Below are 22632 nucleotides of genomic sequence, written 5' to 3'. Positions count from 1 at the left end.
TTTATGTGTCTCTTTTTCTGTTTTGCATATAGGGTTATCATTACCATCTTTCTAAATTCCATATATATGTGTTAGTATGCTGTAATGTTCTTTATCTTTCTGGCTTACTTCACTCTGTATAAGGGGCTCCAGTTTTACCCATCTCATTAGGACTGATTCAAATGAATTATTTTTAATGGCTGAGTAATATTCCATGGTGTATATGTACCACAGCTTCTTTATCCACTCATCTGCTGATGGGCATCTAGATTGCTTCCATGTCCTGGCTATTATAAACAGTGCTGCGATGAACATTGGGGTGCACGTGTCTCTTTCAGATCTGGTTTCCTCAGTGTGTATGCCCAGAAGTGGGATTGCTGGGTCATATGGCAGTTCTATTTCCAGTTTTTAAAGAAATCTCCACACTGTTTTCCATAGCGGCTGTACTAGTTTGCATTCCCACCAACAGTGTAAGAGGGTTCCCTTTTCTCCACACCCTCTCCAGCATTTATTGCCTGTAGACTATGCAGATGAACATGAACTGAGAAAAATGCCAAACAAAATGAACTTGGAATTCAGAAAAAGTATGGGTGAATGAGAGGAATGCATTTCATGGTGCAGTACAAAATTTTTCTGGTTTGTTTTGATGCTCCTATTGGTCTGTCCAAATGCACTCCTTATTATTAACTGTACTTGAGCCATGTAAATAAGCATGCCTCCTCACACTCAGGCTTACTTAATTACATTTTCTTACCTCACAGTTGCCACCTTAAATATATGTCCCTGGTTTGAAAAACAATTTTAAAGCTTTAATGTCCTGGAACAGTCAGTGGAGTTAGCTCAGATTTACAGAGAGGGAGCTGCAAATTTACCTCATTGTTCAAACTTGTCAAATTGTCAAAAGTTTCACTGGATTTTTGCATTGCAGTCTGCTAATGATGGCAGAAAAGGTATGGTTTTTTATCGCCTCAGAACAAAATGTAAAAGATGTGTTTTGAAAACATTTGATATTTGATGTGCTTTAAATCACTTTACTATATATGTATATAATCTTATGGCTATTAAATGGACTCTCTTTGATAAAGATAAGGTATTTTTGAATCTGAGAATTTGGGGGGGTTTGATTTCTATTTTCACTCAAGATGAAAAAACTTAGGGGGTGTCAAACCATCTCTGAGTAGGATGTGTTGCTAGGAAATCATGATAATAGTATGATTTTTTTTCCATTTCATATATGCCTCCCAAAAATATTTTTGTGGATTCTTACACTTTTAATCTGACTTGAATTCTATTAAGGATGCTTTTGGGGTTGTATTTCTTGTGCCACCAATGAACAGCACTGACAGATTCCGCAAATCTACAGTTAATGTTTTTACCTCACTGTGGTGTTAATGGTGTAGCCACTATGTTTCAAGCAGGGGTTTATTTTGTCTGTTTTTTTTATTTATTTTTATTAGTTGGAGGCTAATTACTTTACAATATTGTAGTGGGTTTTGTCATACATTGACATGAATCAGCCATGGAGTTACATGTATTACCCATCCCGATCCCCCCTCCCACCTCCCTCTCTACCTGATCCCTCTGGGTCTTCCCAGTGCACCAGGCCCAAGCACTTGTCTCATGCATCCAACCTGGGCTGGTGATCTGTTTCACCCTAGATAATATACACGTTTCGATGCTGTTCTCTCGAAACATCCCACCCTCGCCTTCTCCCACAGAGTCCAAAAGTCTGTTTATTTTATTAAATCAGTCAAATCAGAGTCACCTTAAGGTTTACCCTTTATTTCTTCCAGAATAGAAAAAATGACTTTAAAATAAACTTGATCAGAGGTTGTCATACTTTGAATGCAAGTTAAAAATAATTAAGCCTACATAGGAATTAGTCATAAGCCTTTTTGTCCCTGTATGCTAAAAAGCAGTATAAAACTTCCCATCATGTTTCAGTGACTGATTGTCTATATTTGAGCTTTTCAGTCCGCGAAATTTGTTCATTATAATATATTAACATTGTTTGATAACTAGTAGAGACTTTTCTTTTGTGAATTAGCTACAGCTCCTAAGAAATTCAGGTGTGTGTCCCAAGCTGAATAGACAAGATTACCTGCAATCCTAGGTTCCTAATCTGGGTACACTGATTATCTCTTTTCTATTGGAGATACTTAATTTCAGTTACTTTATATATGAGTGGATTTTTCTCTTCAGTAGCATGATGAATGACTATATAGTTGTGCCCGTAGCATGTACATTCTGTTTTGAACAAAGCTTCTTTATCAAATGGCATGTACAACCCTGCTGTTACTGTAATATCTATAGGAAAAATACAGTGTACACTAATCATTTCAAATGGCCTACTCAATATCTGGAAATTGCAGGAAAGTGATGCATTGTATGTGATAGATATATAAAATCAGATGAAAACCTTTTGATTATTGGCACTTTCAATAAAGGGGAAAACGAATAATGTTCTAAAAGCATATGATACTTGTATAATCAAGGAAGTTTTTCTAGCAATTATAATTATATGAGCCTTTTACAACTTCCTCCTCTAATTACCTGTTTTATTAGTAGATGCATATCACCATCCATTAGGGAACACTTAAAAACATAACAAGACATTGTTATATACACACATGTTTATGTATGTGTGTACATGTGTATCTCTACAAATAGAGGTAGATTCTCAAACAAAATGGTCTATATGTCAAAGTGTGGATTTCGTTATAATGTAAACAAAGCTATTTGCAATTAATATTTTCTCACCATAAACAATATGGAGTTGAGAGTTTATGAACTGTATCCACAAACCATTGATAATCAGTGTCAACAGCTCAATATACAGGCTAAAGAACCATAGATCTCAGTGTTGAAAAGGGCCTCAAGAGCCACTTGGCTAATCTTCTACCATTTCAAAAATGAGGCAGCTGAGACTCAAAAATGTTAAATGAGTTACTCAAAATCACTATGCTGTGAATACACACACAAGCACACATGAGCACAGTCACACACACACTGTCATCTCTCCAATGGACAAAATGGCCACATGGCCTGAAAACAAATATCCTTATAACAAAGCCTTATGGAATCTTCACCCAGAACTACAAATGATTCCTGTTATATAGCAACTTTGTATAAACACACACACACACACACACACACTCACGCACACACACACACACACAGCTTCCCAGGTGGCTCAGTGGTAAAGAATCTGCCTGCCAATGCAGAAAATGCAGGAGACTCGGGGGTTTGATCCCTGAGTTGGGGAGATCCCCTGGAGAAGGGCATGGCAACCCACTCCAGTATTCTTGCCTGAAAAATTCCATAGACAAAGAAGCCTGGCAGGCTATGGTCCATAGTTCAGGAATCCTTCAGGACCTAATGTTCCATCTCTTGAGCTGATTAATCCAGTTCTAAGATCCAGGATAATGAGAGGGGATCATGGTAGAAAGGACAGAAACTGTCCTCTCTTTGTGAATGCTTATCTTCCATAAATTTCACAGTCTGAGAGTAATAATAGATAGAGTGGCTCACAGGAAGTTTCATCAAGAAGAAAGGAGGACAAAGCTCTAAATTCTGCTTTTATGCTCCCCCTCAGAGACTATGAGACCAGGAGGAGCCAGATTTTATGAAAGAAATGTAGTAGATGTGTTTTACAAAGCTGATTTTTGAAGCTGGGGCCAGTATCTTCAGTACAGGGATAAATGTATTACTGAGATTTCATGGCAAGGAGTTCTATTTTAAGGGAGCATGATTTGACCTGCAGTATATCCAAATCTAAACTATGCTATAACAAGCTTCTGTTGTATTCCTCTTGAGGTGTTTTTTAAAGACTAATGAGTTAACCTTTGTGAAGTACCATGAGACCTCCAGGTGAAAGAACCCTATATCAAGTATCCATTCAGTGCGGCTAACAATACTCAGTGTACCTAGAAAACAGACTGAAAATAATCAGTAAACCATTCACTGCAGTCCCCTTGGTATCAGAGCAACACAGTTAACATGCTAACAGCTAAGCTTCATGTGCTTAGAGGAAGAGAATGATCAATGGCAAAGAGCATATCCACCTTTGAAATGACATGATCCATTATAAGAATCAGATGTTAAATTGCTTCCTGTACTGAGCATACTCAATTAAAAGTCTGCACAGTGAGATCATCTCGATGGTTAAATATGCTCTGTGGGAACAACCTTTATGGAGCTTAAAAATCACAGAAGGACTATTCCTACCATGACACCGGAGATTCAGAAGGCATTTCCTTTTCCTATTTTTCAAGTTGGTAGTTTTATTAGGAAGCTTTTTGCTTGAGAGACTGCAGAGTTTGGGGTCATACATATTCACCCTTTTGCTTCTCTGACCAAGAGGTGCTTCTAGTGTTCTTTTTCCATTGCATCCAGAATGGATGGATGTGACTTTAGTCCACATTTTAATTTGAAAGTGAACGTGGAAATTGCTCAGTTGTGTCTGACTCTTTGCAACTCCATGGGCTATACAGTCCATGGAATTCTCCAGTCTAGAATACTGGAATGGGTAGCCTTTCCCTTTTCCAGGGGGATCTTCCCAACCCAGGGATTGAACCCAGGTCTCCCACATTACAGGTGGATCCTTTACCAGCTGAGCCACAGGGAAGCCCAAGAATACTGGAGTGGGTAGCCTATCCCTTCTCCAGCGCATCTTCCCAACCCAGGAATTGAACTAGGGTCTCCTGCATTGCAGGCGGATTCTTTATCAACTGAGCTATCAGGGAAGCCCCCATTCTAATTTAGTCTACATTGAATCCACCTTATATCTGGACAAGAATGCACTTGATATTTGATGCCCTTCATCTTCTAGAATGTTCCCTTTTGTGTAAGCTAATCTATTCACCTGAGTCCTTGCTCCTTGTCTAACTCTTCCTTTGGTGGGGGTGAGGGTGGAGGCTGAAAAGAAATGCTAGATGTGGGATGAAATCAACAGCCCTGCAAACAACTTTCAGGTTTGCAATTAGCCAGCTCTATGACCTTGGAAAAATAATTTAACCTCGCTAGTTCTCACTCTCCTCATGTTTCAAAGACTTGTATAGCTCTTATTCATTGTTGACTCTCTATTTCCTCCAGCCAGACTGCAAGTTCCAGTAGTGAGAGAGTTAGCACATGGCCCACAGTAAGTGCTCAAGGAAAATCTGTTTATAGAATATTTCAGCGGGGCTTCTCTGGTGGTCCACTGGCTAAGACTCCGTGTTCCCAATGTAGGGGGCTCAAGTTCAATTCCTGGTCAGGGAATTAGATTTCACAGGCTGCAACTAAGACTCATTATCAGTCACCCAGTCTCCCAATGTAGAAATCATAGTTAGTGATAATTCCTGACTCCAGCAGCACTTATATAGTAGCCATGTCCTGTTTCCTAACCTCGACCTAAAACATAATCTGTTATAAACCACGCAGTAGCTTCTAACTGTGTCAAGAAGAAATGCAAGTTCCTTAGTGTGGCGTGTAATCAAAACTCCCTGTGTTCTCATCCCTGACCATCTCTCCAATTATATCTTCTGGATTCTTAGGTGCAGCCACACCCAATGACTAGTAAGTTGCCAAATGGAATATTCGGATTCACATTTCTTAGTTTAATTTATTCCTTCTGCCTGGAATGTTCTTGGCTTTCAAATCCACCCGATAAACATACAATCATCTTTTTAGTGTTCATTCAAGTGTTAAGACGTTTCCAAAGTCAGAAAAGGGAACCCTCCTACACTGTTGAGGGGAATGTAAATTGGTGCAGCCATTATGGAAAACAGTATGAAGATTCCTTAAAAAACTAAAAATAGAGTTGCCATATGATCCAGCAATCCCACTCCTAGGCATATATCCAGAGAAGACTCTAACTTGAAAAGATACACGAACCCCAATGTTCATTGCAGCACTGTTTACAATAGTCAAGACATGGAGGCAACCTAGATGTTCATCGACAGAAGAATGGATAAAGAAGATGCAGTACATATATACAATGGAATGCTACTCAGCCATAAAAAAGAATAAAATGATGCCATTTGCAGCAACATGGATGGACCTAGGGATTGTCATCCTGAGTGAAGGAGGACATAGATTTGAAATAATCTATAGAGAACTGATCATAACAGACTTCAGAATGGATGGAATAACTACAGGAGAGTGCAAAATGAAGACAGAGGTTCAACTACAGAACTATGACAATGAAAAATGCAATGAAAAGCCCAGCGGTATGTTGTATATGAAAACTCAGTAAAATACAAGCCTAGGAAACGTGTGGAAGTCCCTTATGAAGGCATACAGATCTGACTTTAAGAAATACTACCTTAAGGTAAAGACCAGTAAGAACTCAGGAGTGAGGGAAGGGGGTAAAGAATTAGACGCTGATGTACCTGTTGAGCAGTCGGCTCCTGTCCATTTGGGATCGCAGCTGCACGTGCCGGCATCCAGGAGAAAGGTCCCGTGTCCTGAGCACTGCTCCTGACATATTGGAAGCGGAGTTTCACAGTTGACTCCTCCCCAACCAGTAGAACAGTGACATTCTCCTTTTACACAGATGCCATGGCCAGAACACATGGGGTCTAAGCAGTCCTCTGAAGGCCAGAAAAAAAAAGGCGGGGGGAGAGGGGGAAAGGTTGAAAGTGAACAGGTGTGGCCAGGACAGTGAGATACATTGATTTTCCAATATTACATTATTTATGCTACTTTCATTAGGCAATACAATGACTCACATAAATGCTGTGTTTGAACCAGAATATTATCAACACTTAAAAACATGGTAGGCTACCATAAAGGTTGCAATCTAAATGTAGAAGAAGGAAACCACAGATATGTTCTATGAAATTATGAGCGGTGTGTAGCACTCCCACACAAGTGGGTGGGTGGACCAGAATGAGCCTGCAGTAGGGATTCCTCAGCTTTGCAGAAAAAAAAAAAATCAAGAATTTTTGGTAAGTCATTCCCTGTCTTCTGAAATTGGAATTATAGCTCCCAGAAATGGCTTTTATTTGATGTGTCTAGAGGAGTTTTTATATATATTTAAGTTTGGATTATTTAAGGTATTGGCTGAGGTGACTGCTGTTTCATGGAATCATATAATATAACTAATTTTTTATAATCTCTCATTTATTCCTAAGAAGCAGTGAAAATGCAACATTTTAAACACAATTTAAAATTCTTTGCCTCCTGGATTCTCTTTCTACCCGGACACTGTGACATAGTTTTCAGTGCTTTAGAATATCACAGACTCAATTATATTTGACTCTGATTCTGTGAAGTCTGGAAATTTTTGGACACATTCTAACAAATACTCTAAACTATTTCACAAGTAGATTTCTATGCTTGCCTTGGGGAAAATTATTTTGTGCTTTTAACTGAGTGACCACCCCACAGGAAATGGGAAAGTTGATGCCCAAATTTCTGATCTTCCTGTACAAATAAGATGAGACTAAAATAACCTAACCATTATGAGGATATATGCTTTGAGTTACTTTTCTAGCAATGGAAACATCACTGATACGATCTGCCACCATTTGCAAGACTGGCCTAGTTTTAGTGAGTAGCATGTGCCATGGAATGGGCTTCCCAGGTGGCTCAGTGATAAAGAATCTGCCTCCAGTGCAGGAGATGTGGGTTCCATCCCTGGGTCAGGGAAGATCCCCTGGAGGAGAAAATGGCAACCCACTCCAGTATTCTTGCCTGGAAAATCCCATGGACAGAGGAGCCTCAAGGGCTATGGTCCATAAGGTTGCAAAGAGTTGGACACAACTTAGTGACTAAACAGCAACAACAAATGTGCCATGGAATAGAGTTAAGTCTAACTAAGCATTTTATAATTAGTGTTATTGCCATTATAATTAGCCCATGATCTCAGGGTCATTAGCACAATGCTTTAATACCTGAGCTAATCAGCAAATAAATACCAGAAGGTACATCTAATTTGATCTATTCATTATTTGGAGGGAGAGGAAAAGTCTGTGTGTGTGTGTGTGTGTGTATGTGTGTGTGTGCTCAGTCACTTCAGTCGTGTCCGACTCTTTGCGACCCTATGGACTGTAGCCCACCAGGCTCCTCTGTCCATAGGGATTCTCCAGACAAGAATACTGGAGTGGGTTGCCATGCCCTCCTCCAGGGGATCTTCCCAACCCAGGGATCAAACCCAAGTCTCTTATGGCTCCTGCATTGGCAGGCAGGTTCTTTACTGTACAATATTATTTCAGAAGGAGGTAATTTTGTTGCATCAAAATATGACAATTTTAATAAATAAAATAGTATTTAACTTAATATATGTTTATTTTTTAAGAAGATCACCTTCAATGACCAGGTACGTCATACTTCAGTCAGAGGCACAAAGTCATTTGACTGCAGGGACCAGGTGGGTTGCATACATGAATGAGACGGGCTGGATTTCAGAAAACAGGGTGTGCTGGGAATAAGTGTCCAGTTTAAGGGAAGCTGCCGCTGTTGCTGTGTGTGTGTCTGTGTGTTGGTTGCTGAGTCATATCTGACTCTTTGCTACCCCATGGGCTGTATAGCCTGCCTGGCTCATCTGCCCATGGGATTCTCTAGGCAAGAATACTGGAGTGGGTTGCCATTTCCTCCTCCACAGGGGATCTTCCCAACCAAGGGATGGAACCCAGGTCTCCTGCATTGCAGGTGGATTCTTTATTGCCTGAGCTACCAGGGAAGCCCAAGTTGCTGTTAATTGGCTCCAATCATTGCTACCATGTAGGAATGTGGGCTCAGGGTCACCAGATATTTTTGTTGCTCAAGAGAGGCCAGAATCTTTATGCAATACTTCTCTATTTTAAATTTTGCAAAATACATCACATTAAACAACAATGAAAACACCACCACCACCACTTACTGAAACAAACAAAACCCACCCATGCGCCCATTCAGCCGATGAGCTCCTGTTTGTGAAATCTGACTTAAAATATTTTTTTATTAAAAAATTTGTATTTGGAAAGTTTCTACATATAAACGTGGTACTCCTTGCTATCTTGGTTATTCTATAAATTTGCTTTGTGGCCTAGAAGGCAAATTGTAGCTAAGTCCTTTTTCAACTATTTACAAAATGTAAATTAGAACGGTCTAACTTAGGTTAAATGTTTTCCAGGGCAGATTGTAGATGTTGTAATAGACACCATTTTTTTTTTTTTTTGGTGAAAACATGTGCGCATCTGTATAGCATCTGAATGTATAGCTTAAAGTAAAAACAGCTTCTAAAAGTAAGTCAGGAACTTTACTGCCTTGTCAAGGCCCAATGACATTCATATTGGAACAGATACAATCTTCACACCAAAATTCTACTATGGCTAATGGAAGGTGGAAAGCTAAACTCTTGTTTGCTCATGGAGCAGAATGAGATTAAACCCTTTAAAATGCTGTGTAATAGTCTTAATGAGCCATCTTTAAAAAGCAATTATAGTGCATTTTCAGCAATCTATTTCCTGACCAACAGTTGTGATGAGACCATCTCCCATGGTAATGGTTTAATATTATTTCTGAAATCAGTCTTATTTGAGGAATGTGGCATGAAAAAGGTCTGATTACTAGCAAACTTATTTTCCAATGTGTCTTCTTTAAATGATAAAACTACTGCTGTTTCGAAGTATGTTTTGTAAATGATAAAATTATTGGGCATGTATGTGTAAATGCTCCTTTGGGGTGAATTTTAATATAAAGGCATTGTCTTGAAACTCATTAGTGGTAAGTCTACTTCCTTAGGCAGGGAGGTCAAGTTTCAGCATGAGGTATATAAAAATAAATAGTATAAAGCAATAATAATAATGGTAATTACAAATCACTCCCAAAGAAAACATTTATGAAATGGTTCCAAATGTGCACAATAATATTATTTTTATTATGTGCTTTAGAGAAAGATGTAGCCTAGTGCACTCTGTAATAATGAAAGCATATAAATTAACACTAAAATCATCATGATGGAAATTTTCATCATAAAACAGTGTTAAAATGAGGGGGGCACATGACATTTTCCACTACTGCTCTGTAAGGGTCAGAGGTATGGCCTCATGTTATTATCAGAGGCTGTCAGAAGAGACATGAACTCCCACTGTTCCATGTACTAAGTAGACATGTTATGCACTTATGGTTTGCAAAGACCAGTTACGTCTCTACTAGAAACACAGAATGACACCTTGGACCATTCAGTGAGAGAAAAGCCTGAAGCAATATATTAACACAGGGCTCTGACCTTCCTCGCATATTTCTCCTTTGTATCCTGGCACACAGATGCAAACTCCCATGATGCAGGTGCCGTGGCCAAAGCACGTTGGGTCAATGCATTGCTCTTCTGGAACGTCGCACTCTGGCCCCTTCCAGCCGTTTCGGCAGACACAGTGTCCCTTTTCATATTCTCCATTCCCACCACACAGCACAGGGCACGAATCTGAAGGTTGGCAAATGAACTTGTAATGTTCTCATAATGCTTGTAAAATCTCCAAAGAGCAATTCTCTATCGATTCTCATATAATATTTCTGGCAAAAAAATTGTACTATTTCTGACTTAGCCTTTATTAAATCGGCACGTGTTCATGATTACAAACAGAATTTCCCTCTTATGGGATTGGGGGAAAGATAAATTATAAAAACACCCCGAGTGAAGAAATTATTTCAAGCACTTGCTTTTGATACTCTTAAACAACTATCATCATCACCATCATCATTATTATAAGTTAGGATTTTTCTCTCTTTTGGTGTTTCTTCCTCAAGCAGATAAAATTCATACAACTAGGAGGGAGGTATTCCTATTATAGAGTGCTGTCTTTCAAAAGTTGGGCATTTAGAGATTGGTACTGGACAATGTCTGTGCCTATTCCAGCTGCGCAGACCTTCATTGGAACATTCACTCTGCTCTGTCATTCTTTGTCTTCTTATTAAAAAACAATGGAATTCCCTGAGGGCAGGGCCTATATCTCGTCTTATTCATTTTTTCCCATACCAGCCCTAACCTCTGCTTCTACCCCCAACCTCCTGAAGATCTATTGGAGAACTGGGAATCTAGCAAGTGCTATTGAATTCTCTGCTGAATAGAATTTAATCTAAAGAAACTGAGTGGCTGAGAAACCTGAGATGAAAGCATTAGCAGACTGAGAACTTTAAGAACACATTGTGAACAAGCATAGAGCATCTCTAAAGTATCGATAATAACTGTAAGCCTATGGGGAAAACCCAGCATGATTTACCCACAGCTTTTCAAGAATTAAACTATGGGCAAGTCTGGTTTAGTAAAGTTTCAAACTTTAACTTCTGCCTTCCCAGTCTTTCCTTTATAAGCTACTCAGCCAGCTGGTGACTGTCCACCTCTTCTAGTTTACCCTGGTTTGTATAAGTGGTTACCCACAGTTCCTCCATTATAAATGAGCTTATGAAGGGAATAGAAGTACCGAGTTGGCCAAAAGGTTTGCTTGGGATTTTCCATAAGATGCTATGGAAAAACCTGAATGAACTTTTTGGCCAATCCAATATCACGGAGTTGGTTGCTTTCAGAGGATCCAGGTCTCAGTGGTTAGATAACCTTAGTTAAGTGATTTGACCTCTCTGATGTTATTTCTTTGCCCATTAAACCAGGATAATAGATCTACACCATAGGATTATTATACAATATATGAATTAAAAGTACCACAAAGTGTTTAGAATGGTGCCTGGCAGAGCAAGTGCTCACCTTTCGGTAGAGACCATCGGGGGTGTTGCTACTGCTACTATCACTCCTATCCCTCCTCCTCTCCCTATTGTTACTAATTCTAAGTTCTCAAATGACATCAAGTTCCCGAACCAATCAGTATAACAGGGCAACCTTACCCCTAGCACAGTCAGGTCCAAGGAATCCTGGGAAGCAGTGACAATGGCCAGAGATACATTCTCCATTTCCATTGCAATTTGTCGAACAGTCATCCATTATTTCTGTTAATAGAAAAAGAAGAAAAAAAAAGAACAAACCTATAGGATGTAGAGTCTCTATTTTTTTCTTTCTTTTTTTTTCATTTATTTTTATTAGTTGGAGGCTAATTACTTTACAATATTGTAGTGGTTTTTGTCATACATTGACATCTATTTTTTTCTAAATTGCAAAAACGCTGGGCCTATAACAATCTTTGCCCTTTGCTGTCTACAAAGCACTTACTGTCTAAAGTCAGATGCCAAAGATTTCTGTAAGAGGTCACAGTACCAAATTATTTAAAGCACCCTGGATTTGCTGAATTGGCTATTCAAGAGTGGGACTAAAAACCAACCTCACCTCTAAAGTGCACCAAGGGTCTAGATGAGCTGTATTCTTAAAAGACATTCATGATAAAGCTAAAAATGTACTAGGATTATAGGTCATTTCTCAAAAGCAAAAAGGGCTTTAAAATATAACCCAGAAAATGAAGTCTATTGTTTATTTTTCAAATTTAGGTGGTAGCAAAGAAAAATGTCTTCTCTAGCACCTTAAAATGTTTAATCTACTATCTTGACAGCTTGAATATGATAATCAGTATTTCATTTTCACTAATAAGTGACAATGGAAAGCTTTAAAAGTAAGTGTTCATATTAAACTCACCACCATGAAAAGCATTAGAACCTAAGTATTTTGTTGAGAAATGCTTTCTTGGCTGTAAACACATTATCAGTTCTTTGCCACTAATTTCCCTTCAATTCATTCTTAGAGAATAGGTTTCAGGGGGGAATTGAGAAGGCTTTGAAGGTGCCTGCACATAGTTCTAGTGACATAGTGTCTTCAATACAACAGAACTTTGACCAATCTTGTGCTAAGTAACTTGATTGAAGAGGTATAAAGTTTTATAAAAATCAGTCTCTGACAATGATATTGAAAACTGTTTTTAGTTTAAAATTTTATTTGAGTGTAACAGCATCAAATTCCAAGTCCACAGCCTATTATGATATGTATGCTTTATCCCTGCAGTTTTAAAAAAACCCACCTTTTCATGACTTTTTTCCGTACGCTTTCTATAACTTAGCACTCCTGAATTCTGACTTTTACGTTCTGGCCCATTACACTCATACTTCTCATAGGTACCAGTTTTTTCTTTTCAATCCAAATCATCTACTTCATCTAGTTTCACTTGGATAAGCTATTTCCAATCAGAAGGAAATATTCTAGTAAGTAGTCTTGGTGTCTTCCACTGAACTCTGAGAATTTATAATGAGAGTTGAGAAATAGCATTTCTTCAATTGTGGCCTTTTGACCACCTACATCAGGAGGATCACCTGAAGTACTTAAAATGCAGATACCTGAGCTTCACACCAGATTTATTGAATCTATCTCTGAGGATATTAGTCACGCTCGGTTGCTCAGTGGGGTCCAGCTCTGCAGCCCCAACTACTGTAGCCCGCCAGGCTCCTCTGCTCATGAAATTTTGCAGGCAAGAACACTGGAGTGGGTTGCAATTTTCTACTCCAGGAGATCTTCCTGACCCGGGAGAGAACCCGCATCTCTTGTGTCTCCTGCATTGGCAGGAGGATTCTTTACCTCTAGCACCACTTGGGAAGCCTCCATCTCTGAGGATGCAGCCCAGTAATCTACATTCTAACAAATACCTCAAGTGACCCTGCAGGCGAAAACTGAATTAAAGCATTGAGAACCAGTGCTTCAAAGAGCAAACTTCAATGGTTAGAGGAATTCTAATCTAGACTTGGAATTCTGCCTTGGGCAGAAGAAAAGCAAGAGGAAAAACGTGGCATCTAGTCCATTTAGGGGATCCTTAGGAAGCTGAGAATGAATCCAGTGGCTGTGTGGATCGCTATCCTATTGACAGAGGAGATTATTCTTCTGACATCCATATGAACACATGAGATTCCTTTTTGCGAGTTTATGATGGTCGGTTCTCTGATCCCTGTGCTAGAAAACTGAACTGGATAAGAACTGACACATGGCATTTGCTGAAAACTGGACCGGCAGGAATGTAACATTTGACAATAAGCTAACCACTTTTTAACTCATTAAAACATTAGTTATTTTCAGAAAATCATTCCTTTACTTAAAAGATCATTACAAAAAGGCACTAAGAGTCTTATTTCTTTTCATTCAGAGATGGAACAATTATCATCTTTTTTCTTGTTTTGCTTTCTTTTACCAAAAAGAAGTGGCCATCCTTAAATCTACATTTGGATTTTCCCTGCCCTGCATGGTTAATAGGAGGCTATAGATGAAAATTTCAAAGGTAAACATACTTGAATTTAATTTCATACCAGGTCCTATTGACAACTTCATGGAAGCAGCCTTGTGGGAATGTAGCTACTGGAGAGAGAAAATGTTTAATAAAATTTGCTATCAAAATAAATAAAAATCCCTCTGTCTTATTGACTTATCTAAGAATTGTCCCGAGGCCCGTAATGCTGCATAGAGTTTAACACCTGCAATGCAAATGAGAAGAGAAGGCAATGGAGGAGGTTTTGGTATCAAGGAGATATTGGGATAGCCTAGGGACTCCAGAAGAGGATGGCTACAGCAGAAACACGTAAATAACTAGTGATGAAAAAGGGTGTGCTTTTCTATTTACAATGGCCTCCAGGAAGTTTGTCTTCTATCTTTTAAATCTTACTCCAGGATCACTTCCTAGACACCAGTTCATTAGAGTTGAGAATTATTTTAAAGTTCTTATGCTTAAAACCCTGTTCTTATGCTAGAGCCTTTGGATCTGCATCTGCGCTGATGATGGGTTTTGCTTCCGGCAGGTTTTCTTATGGGAGAAACAAAATCTAATGAATAATCCTATGGGATGAGCATGTTCTAAAGAGCAGGGGTTTGGAATCAGAGATATTGAGGGTCTCTAATATCAATTTTGCCACTTGTTGGCTGTGGGACTTCTTTACTCACCCCAAGTCTCTGATTTCTTATTTGTAATATAAGTACCACTATACCTATGCTAGGCTTGTGATGAGAATCAAACAAGATAACTGAATGTAGAGTGCTTGGGGCAGAATGGCACTCCATTAATGATATATATAATCATGTTATTGAGCTGGTTGGTGGAGACTTTGGCTTATTCATAACTTTGTCTATAAAACTAGAAAATAACATATAATAATACAGGCTAGTTGCTCACCTATATTAGTCACTCAAAAAAACGGTTATTATGCTGTTTTGATCCCTATGAGCAGACCAAATATAGTTAAGATCAATCCAACTGATTATAATATTATCACTTAATAGACAAAGGAACAAATATATTATCCTCTTTTAACAATTACAAAAACATAAAAATAATGGGGAGAATTTAGAGTAAATAATTTATATACCTTTGACATTTTGGCAAATTTACTTGAATTCTCTTTAAGTGAAATTGTAGGAGAAATAAGAAACAGACTTATGTAAGCAAGAAGCAAATATGTTGTTTTATATGAAACTAAGCTTAATCTCTGGATAATAGGAAATTATATCTCAAAGGTTAGGTTCTTTGGGAAAGGAATTAAGGGACATGAAAAAAAACTCCAAGCGTGTTTCTGGGTCTATTGATTTTTGAAAGGTTAATAGCTTGGTTAGTGTTTTAACTTGAACTTAGGGGTAAGGATAACAGGAAGAGAGAAAATCCTCTTCACAAATGTTTTAAGTCTTTTAATTGCTCTGATTTCTTAGGAGAAACTGAACCTCTCATATCTGATTAGTTTGCAAAACTGAGTCTTGGTGGACAAATATGAAAGATGCAACTGTTGAATTTGCCCCCACTGAATCTCTGAGAAGCAAAACAGTGTCATGACTTAAAATATATATTTCTAATTTAACAAACACTGTGTCTTTTGAAGATGTAAGATCAGTGGAGCTTTTCTCTAAGGGGAAAAATCATTGGTGCATTTTTATTGCCTTTCTGATTACTTTAGAGGCAAGTTTTTGATAATCTGTGGCTGGAATACCATTTTCTACTGACAAAAGGTCTTCAGCATCAAGTAAAAATAGAATATAATTGTTATAAAGAGCAGATGGTATATCTATTAACAATCAACACAATTTCCTAAACACATGGTAGAACAGGTTAACTAAAGGATAAAGTGGTAAGAGTTGTATAGAAAACTGACAGCTGTAAAATATTTTCCCATCTTTTAAAAGACACGTGTTAAAAAAAAAAATAAAAAAAAATAAAAGACACGTGTTTCAGGAGAATTCACACAGTAAAATACTGTGTCTATGAGTTGTATACTCTTAGGGCTCTAAATTTGCTAAAGAGCTCAGCTTTATTCATACAAAGGGTTATGGCAAATGAATTGACTCCCCAAAATGACAAAAGTGAGCTGTCTCTGATTAACTAGGGTGAAAATGAGTAACAGTGTGTGTAGACATTGTACTGAAAAGAACATTCTTTAATAGGCTCTGAGCACAGTGAACGAGTCATTGTGATGATTTTTAAACTAAACAGTTCTAAAGAAAGAACTCTGAATGACCCAAGTTATTATCCTTAAGACTCTTCTGTATGCTTAGGTTGTATTTTGCAATCTTAATGTTTCCAGATTCAGTTGTTCTAAAGAACTGGATTGATGCTAGTTTTTCCATTTCAAAAAGGTATTTATTTGCTTTTTCTTTTTTAATAGAACTTGAATTAACAGGGCTTCTCTTGCTTATTTCCTTTCTTCATGAAGTTTTTCATCTACGTAGTCTCAGTAATAGTGTAATCCAGGGTATTATTCCTGTTGAAAACATATAAAAAGGAGCATGGCAGGTATCCTAAAATAGCCGCAAATAATGGAGCATTTTAAAAATCTTAATCGGCATTTAAACAACATTACTGACAACAGCAATATAAACCTGTCTCACTGTGATGTATCCTGAGTAATGACTTTAAGACAGAATGAGCAATAAGCTTCAATAACATCTGTATCGCTTTCACCACTGTGTCTTTCTGGAGTTATGCTGTCGATTCAAAATCATAGCCAAGGCAGCTTACCAATTGCTGTAGTTAACACAAATACTTGTTCCATCTTTTTTCCATCATTGTAAAATGCCAGATACCAAGGCCCTTGGTCCATATATTCTATGAAACCTGTTTCCTGCAGTGAGGTTAAGATTAGGTTCCTAGGAGAATGCTGGGTATCATCAGAGCTCTTGGAGTCCTGTTTGACCAGTTGTTTTCCATCCATTAGCTTTACAAAATCAAACTGGAACAAATGCAAACATAGATATGAGCCATGACTTTTACCTCTAGACTGATTAACATCTCTCACATCAACTATGATACTTCATACTTCTTTGCTCTGGAGGTGGGCAGAGTGGGAAAAGAGGTAATTCATTCTTAAGTATATCTAAACCCCAAAGCATATTATTAATTCTGAAAACAAAATAACCCTCCATGATATTTATAAATGTTACCAACCTTTCGGTTTTAGAGTATTAAAAATTATTGTTTAAAAATAATAAAGCAAGATATAGAAGAATTATTTGGTATTATGCAAGAGAATCTAGATATTTTACAAAAAGTATCTGATAGAAGATACTTGAAAATAGACATTCCCCTTGAAATGTTACCATGATCATCATTACAAATTAAAAACAGTTTTCTAGTTTTTAAAACTAATAAATGAATAGTCAAAACATTCAACATAATGCACTACTTTTGTGGTAACACAATGAAATATTCAAAGACCTTGTCCTCTTTTCTTTCATCCCTAATCAGCAGACAAGAACATGGTACATGTATCCCAAGCCCCGGATGGTTACAATTCCTTATGCTACTTCTTAGATGGAGCAGGGCCTCAAATGGGTTCGTGTAGGAAGAGATAAGGGAAAGAAATTAAGGGAAATGAAGTGGCAAAGGCTTCTAGAAGGGTCTTGTAAACCACAGAGGTTTTACCTATTTAAGTTTTTCTTAACAATAATAAGGAACATGTTTTACCTACAAGACAAAACATGCCTTTTTGACTCATTACTCTCTTGGTTTGCATTCCTTTATTGGGACAACAGGTCAGGAATGTATGGAACCAGTGGAGGTGTGGGCACCAAGACTGAAAAAGAGAAGGGTCTGGGAAGGCTCATGACCATCCTGTTCCAGGAAGCAGAACTTCAGCTGAAAGAATATTTTCTTAAACTTCCTTTTTTGAATCTGTTTTGCTAAATTCTAGTTGTTATTGCTCAATAGCATCTTTTTTTTTTTATTTCATTCGCTTGACTGTGATTATTCTGGATATTTGCTGATTACAAAATTGTCTGCCGTCACCTTTGACTCCCACATACTTTGAAAGTCACAAACCCTGAACTATTCATCCCACCACTCTCTGAAAGGGTCAAGAAATATCTAAAATATCAAATACCTGAGTGTGTGTAGGTGGAATGTTTCTTCTGCCATAAATCCCCAGCAGTGAGTCCTTGGCTAAAGAAATATTGAATTTCAGATATATAGGATGGTGGATAGTAATCTGAAAACGCCAGAATAAGCCAGGTGGAATGGTCTGCATGACCTGTGCGCCAATGTCAACTTCTCCAGTGTCTATTGCCCGTCCCTTCTGAAACACTGGTTTTAAAAATAAAGAAAATTATTCATAATATTAGTCAGTTGATAAAACAATGGGTTTAAAATTTTCAAGAACATGTATATCAAATCAGACTTACTCAGCTCTTCCTTCCTCTTCAACCCCACCCATCTTGTAAAACCTTACCCAAATTAACTATCTCCAAGGAGTCTTTCCTAACCAACCACTGTATTAGTCTCTCCTTTCTCTTAAGTACTATTGCACTTATTTCCATCATTTGAGTCATTTTAACCATTATTTACTGAACTTTGTCTTGGTAGCTGTAGGAGATACAGCTATAAGTGAAAGTTACTCAGTCGTGTCCGACTCTTTGCGACCCCATTGACTATACAGTCCATGGAATTCTGCAGGCCAGGATACTGGAGTGGGTAGCTGTTCCATTCTCCAGGGGATCTTCCCAACCCTGGAATTGAACCAGGGTCTCCTGCATTACAGGCGGATTCTTTAGCAGCTGAGCTACCAGGGAAGCCCGAGGAGATATCTCCTTTACGATGGGCTTCCCTGGTGGCTCAGATGGTAAAGGAGATACAAAGATAAGTAAAATGCTGCTCTCAAGGAACTTTGAATATAAGAGAGAAAAATAGGGCAAATATGCAGATAGCCACATTGTAAAGGAAAATACTTGCATTGGGTACAAAAAGTGAGGAAAGGTATTTGACCAGAGGATACTCATCATTCCTGGCTGTCTGAACCTCCTCTATATTCTTTTATTTTCTTCTTAGCACTTATCACCACTTAATATAAGGTGTTTTACTTATTTCCTGTTTATCACCTGTTTTTACCTGATAGAATATAAGGTCCATGAGGCTGTGGCTGTGTTTGTTTATTGCTTTATCCCCAGTAACCAGAAGAATGTAGTTCTGTGATCAGTACATATTTATTCAATGAATAAACAAATGAGTGAATCAGAAAAGCATATTTATGGGAAGTGGTACTCAAGATGAGCCTTAAAGGATGGAAAGGATTTCAACAGAGCTGTGGGGAAGAATTTTCCATGTGAAAGGAACAGCTTGAACAAAAACAAAGAGAGACTCTATAAAGCTAAGGTGCAGGGTATGTGTATGTAGATAGAAGCAGCTGAAAGTAGGGTTAGAGGGAAAGGATGGAAGGCAAAGTGTATCTGATAAGGCATTAATATCCAATATATATAAAGAACTCACACAACTCAATAACAAAAATGCAAATAATCCAATTTTTAAAAATGGACAAAGGAATATATATATTTTCCAAAGAAGACATATTAATGACCAATAGGTATATGAAAGATGTTTAACATCACTAATCACTGGGGAAATGCAAATCAAAATCACAATGACAACTAGTACAGCCACTATGGAGAACAGTGTGGAGATTCCTTAAAAAACTGGAAATAGAACTGCCATATGACCCAGCAATCCCACTGCTGGGTATACACACCAAGGAAACTAGATCTGAAAGAGACATGTGCACCCCAGTGTTCATCACAGCACTGTTTATAATTGCCAGGATATGGAAGCAACCTAGATGCCCATCAGCAGACGAATGGATAAGGAAGCTATGGTACATATACACTATGGAGTATTACTCAGCCATTAAAAAGAATTCATTTGAATCAGTTCTAATGAGATGGATGAAACTGGAGCCCATTATACAGAGTGAAGTAAGCCAGAAAGATAAAGACCAATACAGTATACTAACGCATATATATGGAATTTAGAAAGATGGTAATGATAACCCAATACGCAAAACAGAAAAAGAGACACAGATGTACAAAACAGACTTTGGGATTCTGTGGGAGAAGGCGAGGGTGGGATGTTCTGAGAGAACAGCATTGAAACAAGTATATTATCAAGGGTGAAACAGATCACCAGCCCAGGTTGGACGCATGAGACAAGTGCTCAGGGCTGGTGCACTGGGAAAACCCAGAGGGATGGGATGGGGAGGGAGGCAGGAGAGGGGATCAGGATGGGGAACACATGTAAATCCATGGCTGATTCATGTCAATGTATGGCAAAAATCACTACAATACTGTAAAGTAATTAGCCTCCAACTAATAAATGAAAATAAATGAAAAAAAATCACAATGAGATATCACCTCACTCCTATTAGGCTGGATATTATAAAAAAGACAAGAGATGAATGTTGGTGAGGATGTAGAGAAAAGGAAACCCTTGTACACTGTTGGTGGGAATGCAAAATGAAAGTGAAAGTGAAAGTTGCTTAGTCATGTCTGACTCTTTGTGACCCCCCATGGACTGTATAGAATTCTCCAGGCCAGAATACTGGAGTAGGTAGCCTTTTCCTTCTCCAGGGGATCTTCCCAACTCAGATTTTGAACCCAGGTCTCCCTCATTGCAGGTGGATTCTTTACCAGCTGAGCCACAAGGGAAGCCAAAAACAGAACTACTATATGGTACAGTGTTGCTACTCCTGGGTATATATCCAAAGAAATTGAAATCAGGATCCCACATTCATTGCTGCATTATTCACAATAGTCAAGATATGGAAACAATCTGAATGTCCTTCAGTGGATAAATGGATAAAGAAGATGAATCTGAAGGGCACTGTGCTTAGTGAAATAAGGCAGACAGACAAAAGTTGATTTCATACAAACAAGAATAGAATGGTGTTTGCCAGGGCTGGAGGGAGGGAAAAATGGGGTGATATAGGTCAAAGGATACAAATTTTCACTTATAAAAACTTTTGAGGCTCTAATATACAGCATAGTGAATATAGTTAATGATACGGTAATATATACTTGAAAATTGCTATGAGTAAATATCAAGCATTTTCAACCACAGACATACACACACATACATGAGCTGACACGTGTTAACAATGTGAGGTGATCAATGTTTTCATTATCTTGATCTTGGTAACCATTCTACAATATATATGTATATCAAGTCATCATGATGTATACTTTAAATATATATGATCATATTTGTCAATTATGCCACAATTAGGTTAAAAAAAATCATATATTATCTGGGAAGTGTAAAGCTGGATTATCCTAAGGAATGGTACAAATATCAATTAACTTCAGATTACTATAAATTCAAAAATTTTATTGTAATTTTAAGCATAAATACTAAAAGATAAAAATTTCTTTTTTGAACTAGCATAGAGAAAATAGTGCTGAGATAAAAATAATTTATTCTAAATGAAGACAAGAAAGGGAAGACTGACTAGATGGGTCAATTAGAAAGCATGAGGAAGGTGGAAGATAAATTTCATATATCTATATCTTTACCATCTGAGCCACCAGGGAGGCCCCATATATCTGTGTGTGTGTGTGTGTGTGTTTATTAGTTGCTCAGTCATGCCCGACTCTTTGCAACCACATGGACTATAGCTTGCCAGGCTCCTCTGTCCATGGGATTCTCCAGGCAAAAAAACTGGAGTGAGTTGCCATTTTCTTCTCCCATATATCTATATCTATCATTAAAAGTAAGGTGTCATGAACTAGACATTTGTGTTAAACAGTAAGAACCACCAGTCTGAATGAAGAAGAAAAATCTAATTATATGTTTCTTATAAAATATATATATATACTTAGGAGTATATCTACCTAAAGAAACAAAGGACCTATACATAGAAAACTATAAAACACTGATGAAAGAAATCAAAGAGGACACAAACAGATGGAGAAACATACCGTGTTCATGGATTGGAAGAATCAATATTGTCAAAATGGCTATTCTACCCAAAGCAGTCTATAGATTCAATGCAATCCCTATCAAGCTACCAACGGTATTTTTCACAGAACTAGACCAAAGAATTTCACAATTTGTATGGAATACAAAAACACCTTCTGAATAGCCAAAGTAATCTTGAGAAAGAAGAATGGAAACTGGAGAATCAACCTGGCCTGACTTCAGACTCTACTACAAGCCACAGTCATCAAGACAGTGTCAGGTACCTGGCACAAAGAACAGAAATACTCGGACCAATGGAACAGAATAGAAAGGCCCAGAGATAAATCCACGAACCTATGGACACCTTATCTTTGCACAAAGGAGGCAAGGATATACAATGGAAAAAAGACAATCTCTTTAACAAGTGGTGCTGGGAAAATTGGTCAACCACTTGTAAAAGAATGAAACTAGAACACTTTCTAACACCATACACAAAAATTAACTCAAAATGGATTAAAGATCTAAATGTAAGACCAGAAACTATAAAACTCCTAGAGGAGAACATAGGCAAAACACTCTC

At 37.9% G+C, this 22632-nt stretch overlaps 1 protein-coding gene across 3 annotated transcripts in view; it reads right to left on the bottom strand.

The window, feature by feature from the left end:
* Window positions 1-22632, bottom strand: part of TENM1 (teneurin transmembrane protein 1) — an 891941-nt gene that overhangs the window by 278094 nt on the left and 591215 nt on the right. For all 3 annotated transcript variants that reach the window (XM_043459374.1, XM_043459376.1, XM_043459375.1), the window contains 5 exons: window positions 18217-18416; window positions 16857-17067; window positions 11782-11883; window positions 10175-10369; window positions 6351-6551 (listed from right to left, as the gene is read on the bottom strand). In XM_043459374.1, coding sequence (XP_043315309.1) covers window positions 6351-6551; window positions 10175-10369; window positions 11782-11883; window positions 16857-17067; window positions 18217-18416 — 909 coding nt within the window. The remainder of the gene's footprint in view (window positions 1-6350; window positions 6552-10174; window positions 10370-11781; window positions 11884-16856; window positions 17068-18216; window positions 18417-22632) is intronic.

The sequence above is a fragment of the Cervus canadensis genome, chromosome X (assembly GCF_019320065.1).
Source record: "Cervus canadensis isolate Bull #8, Minnesota chromosome X, ASM1932006v1, whole genome shotgun sequence".
In the NCBI taxonomy this organism is placed as follows: Eukaryota; Metazoa; Chordata; class Mammalia; order Artiodactyla; family Cervidae; genus Cervus; species Cervus canadensis.
This window is presented reverse-complemented; position numbering and strand designations above follow the sequence as displayed.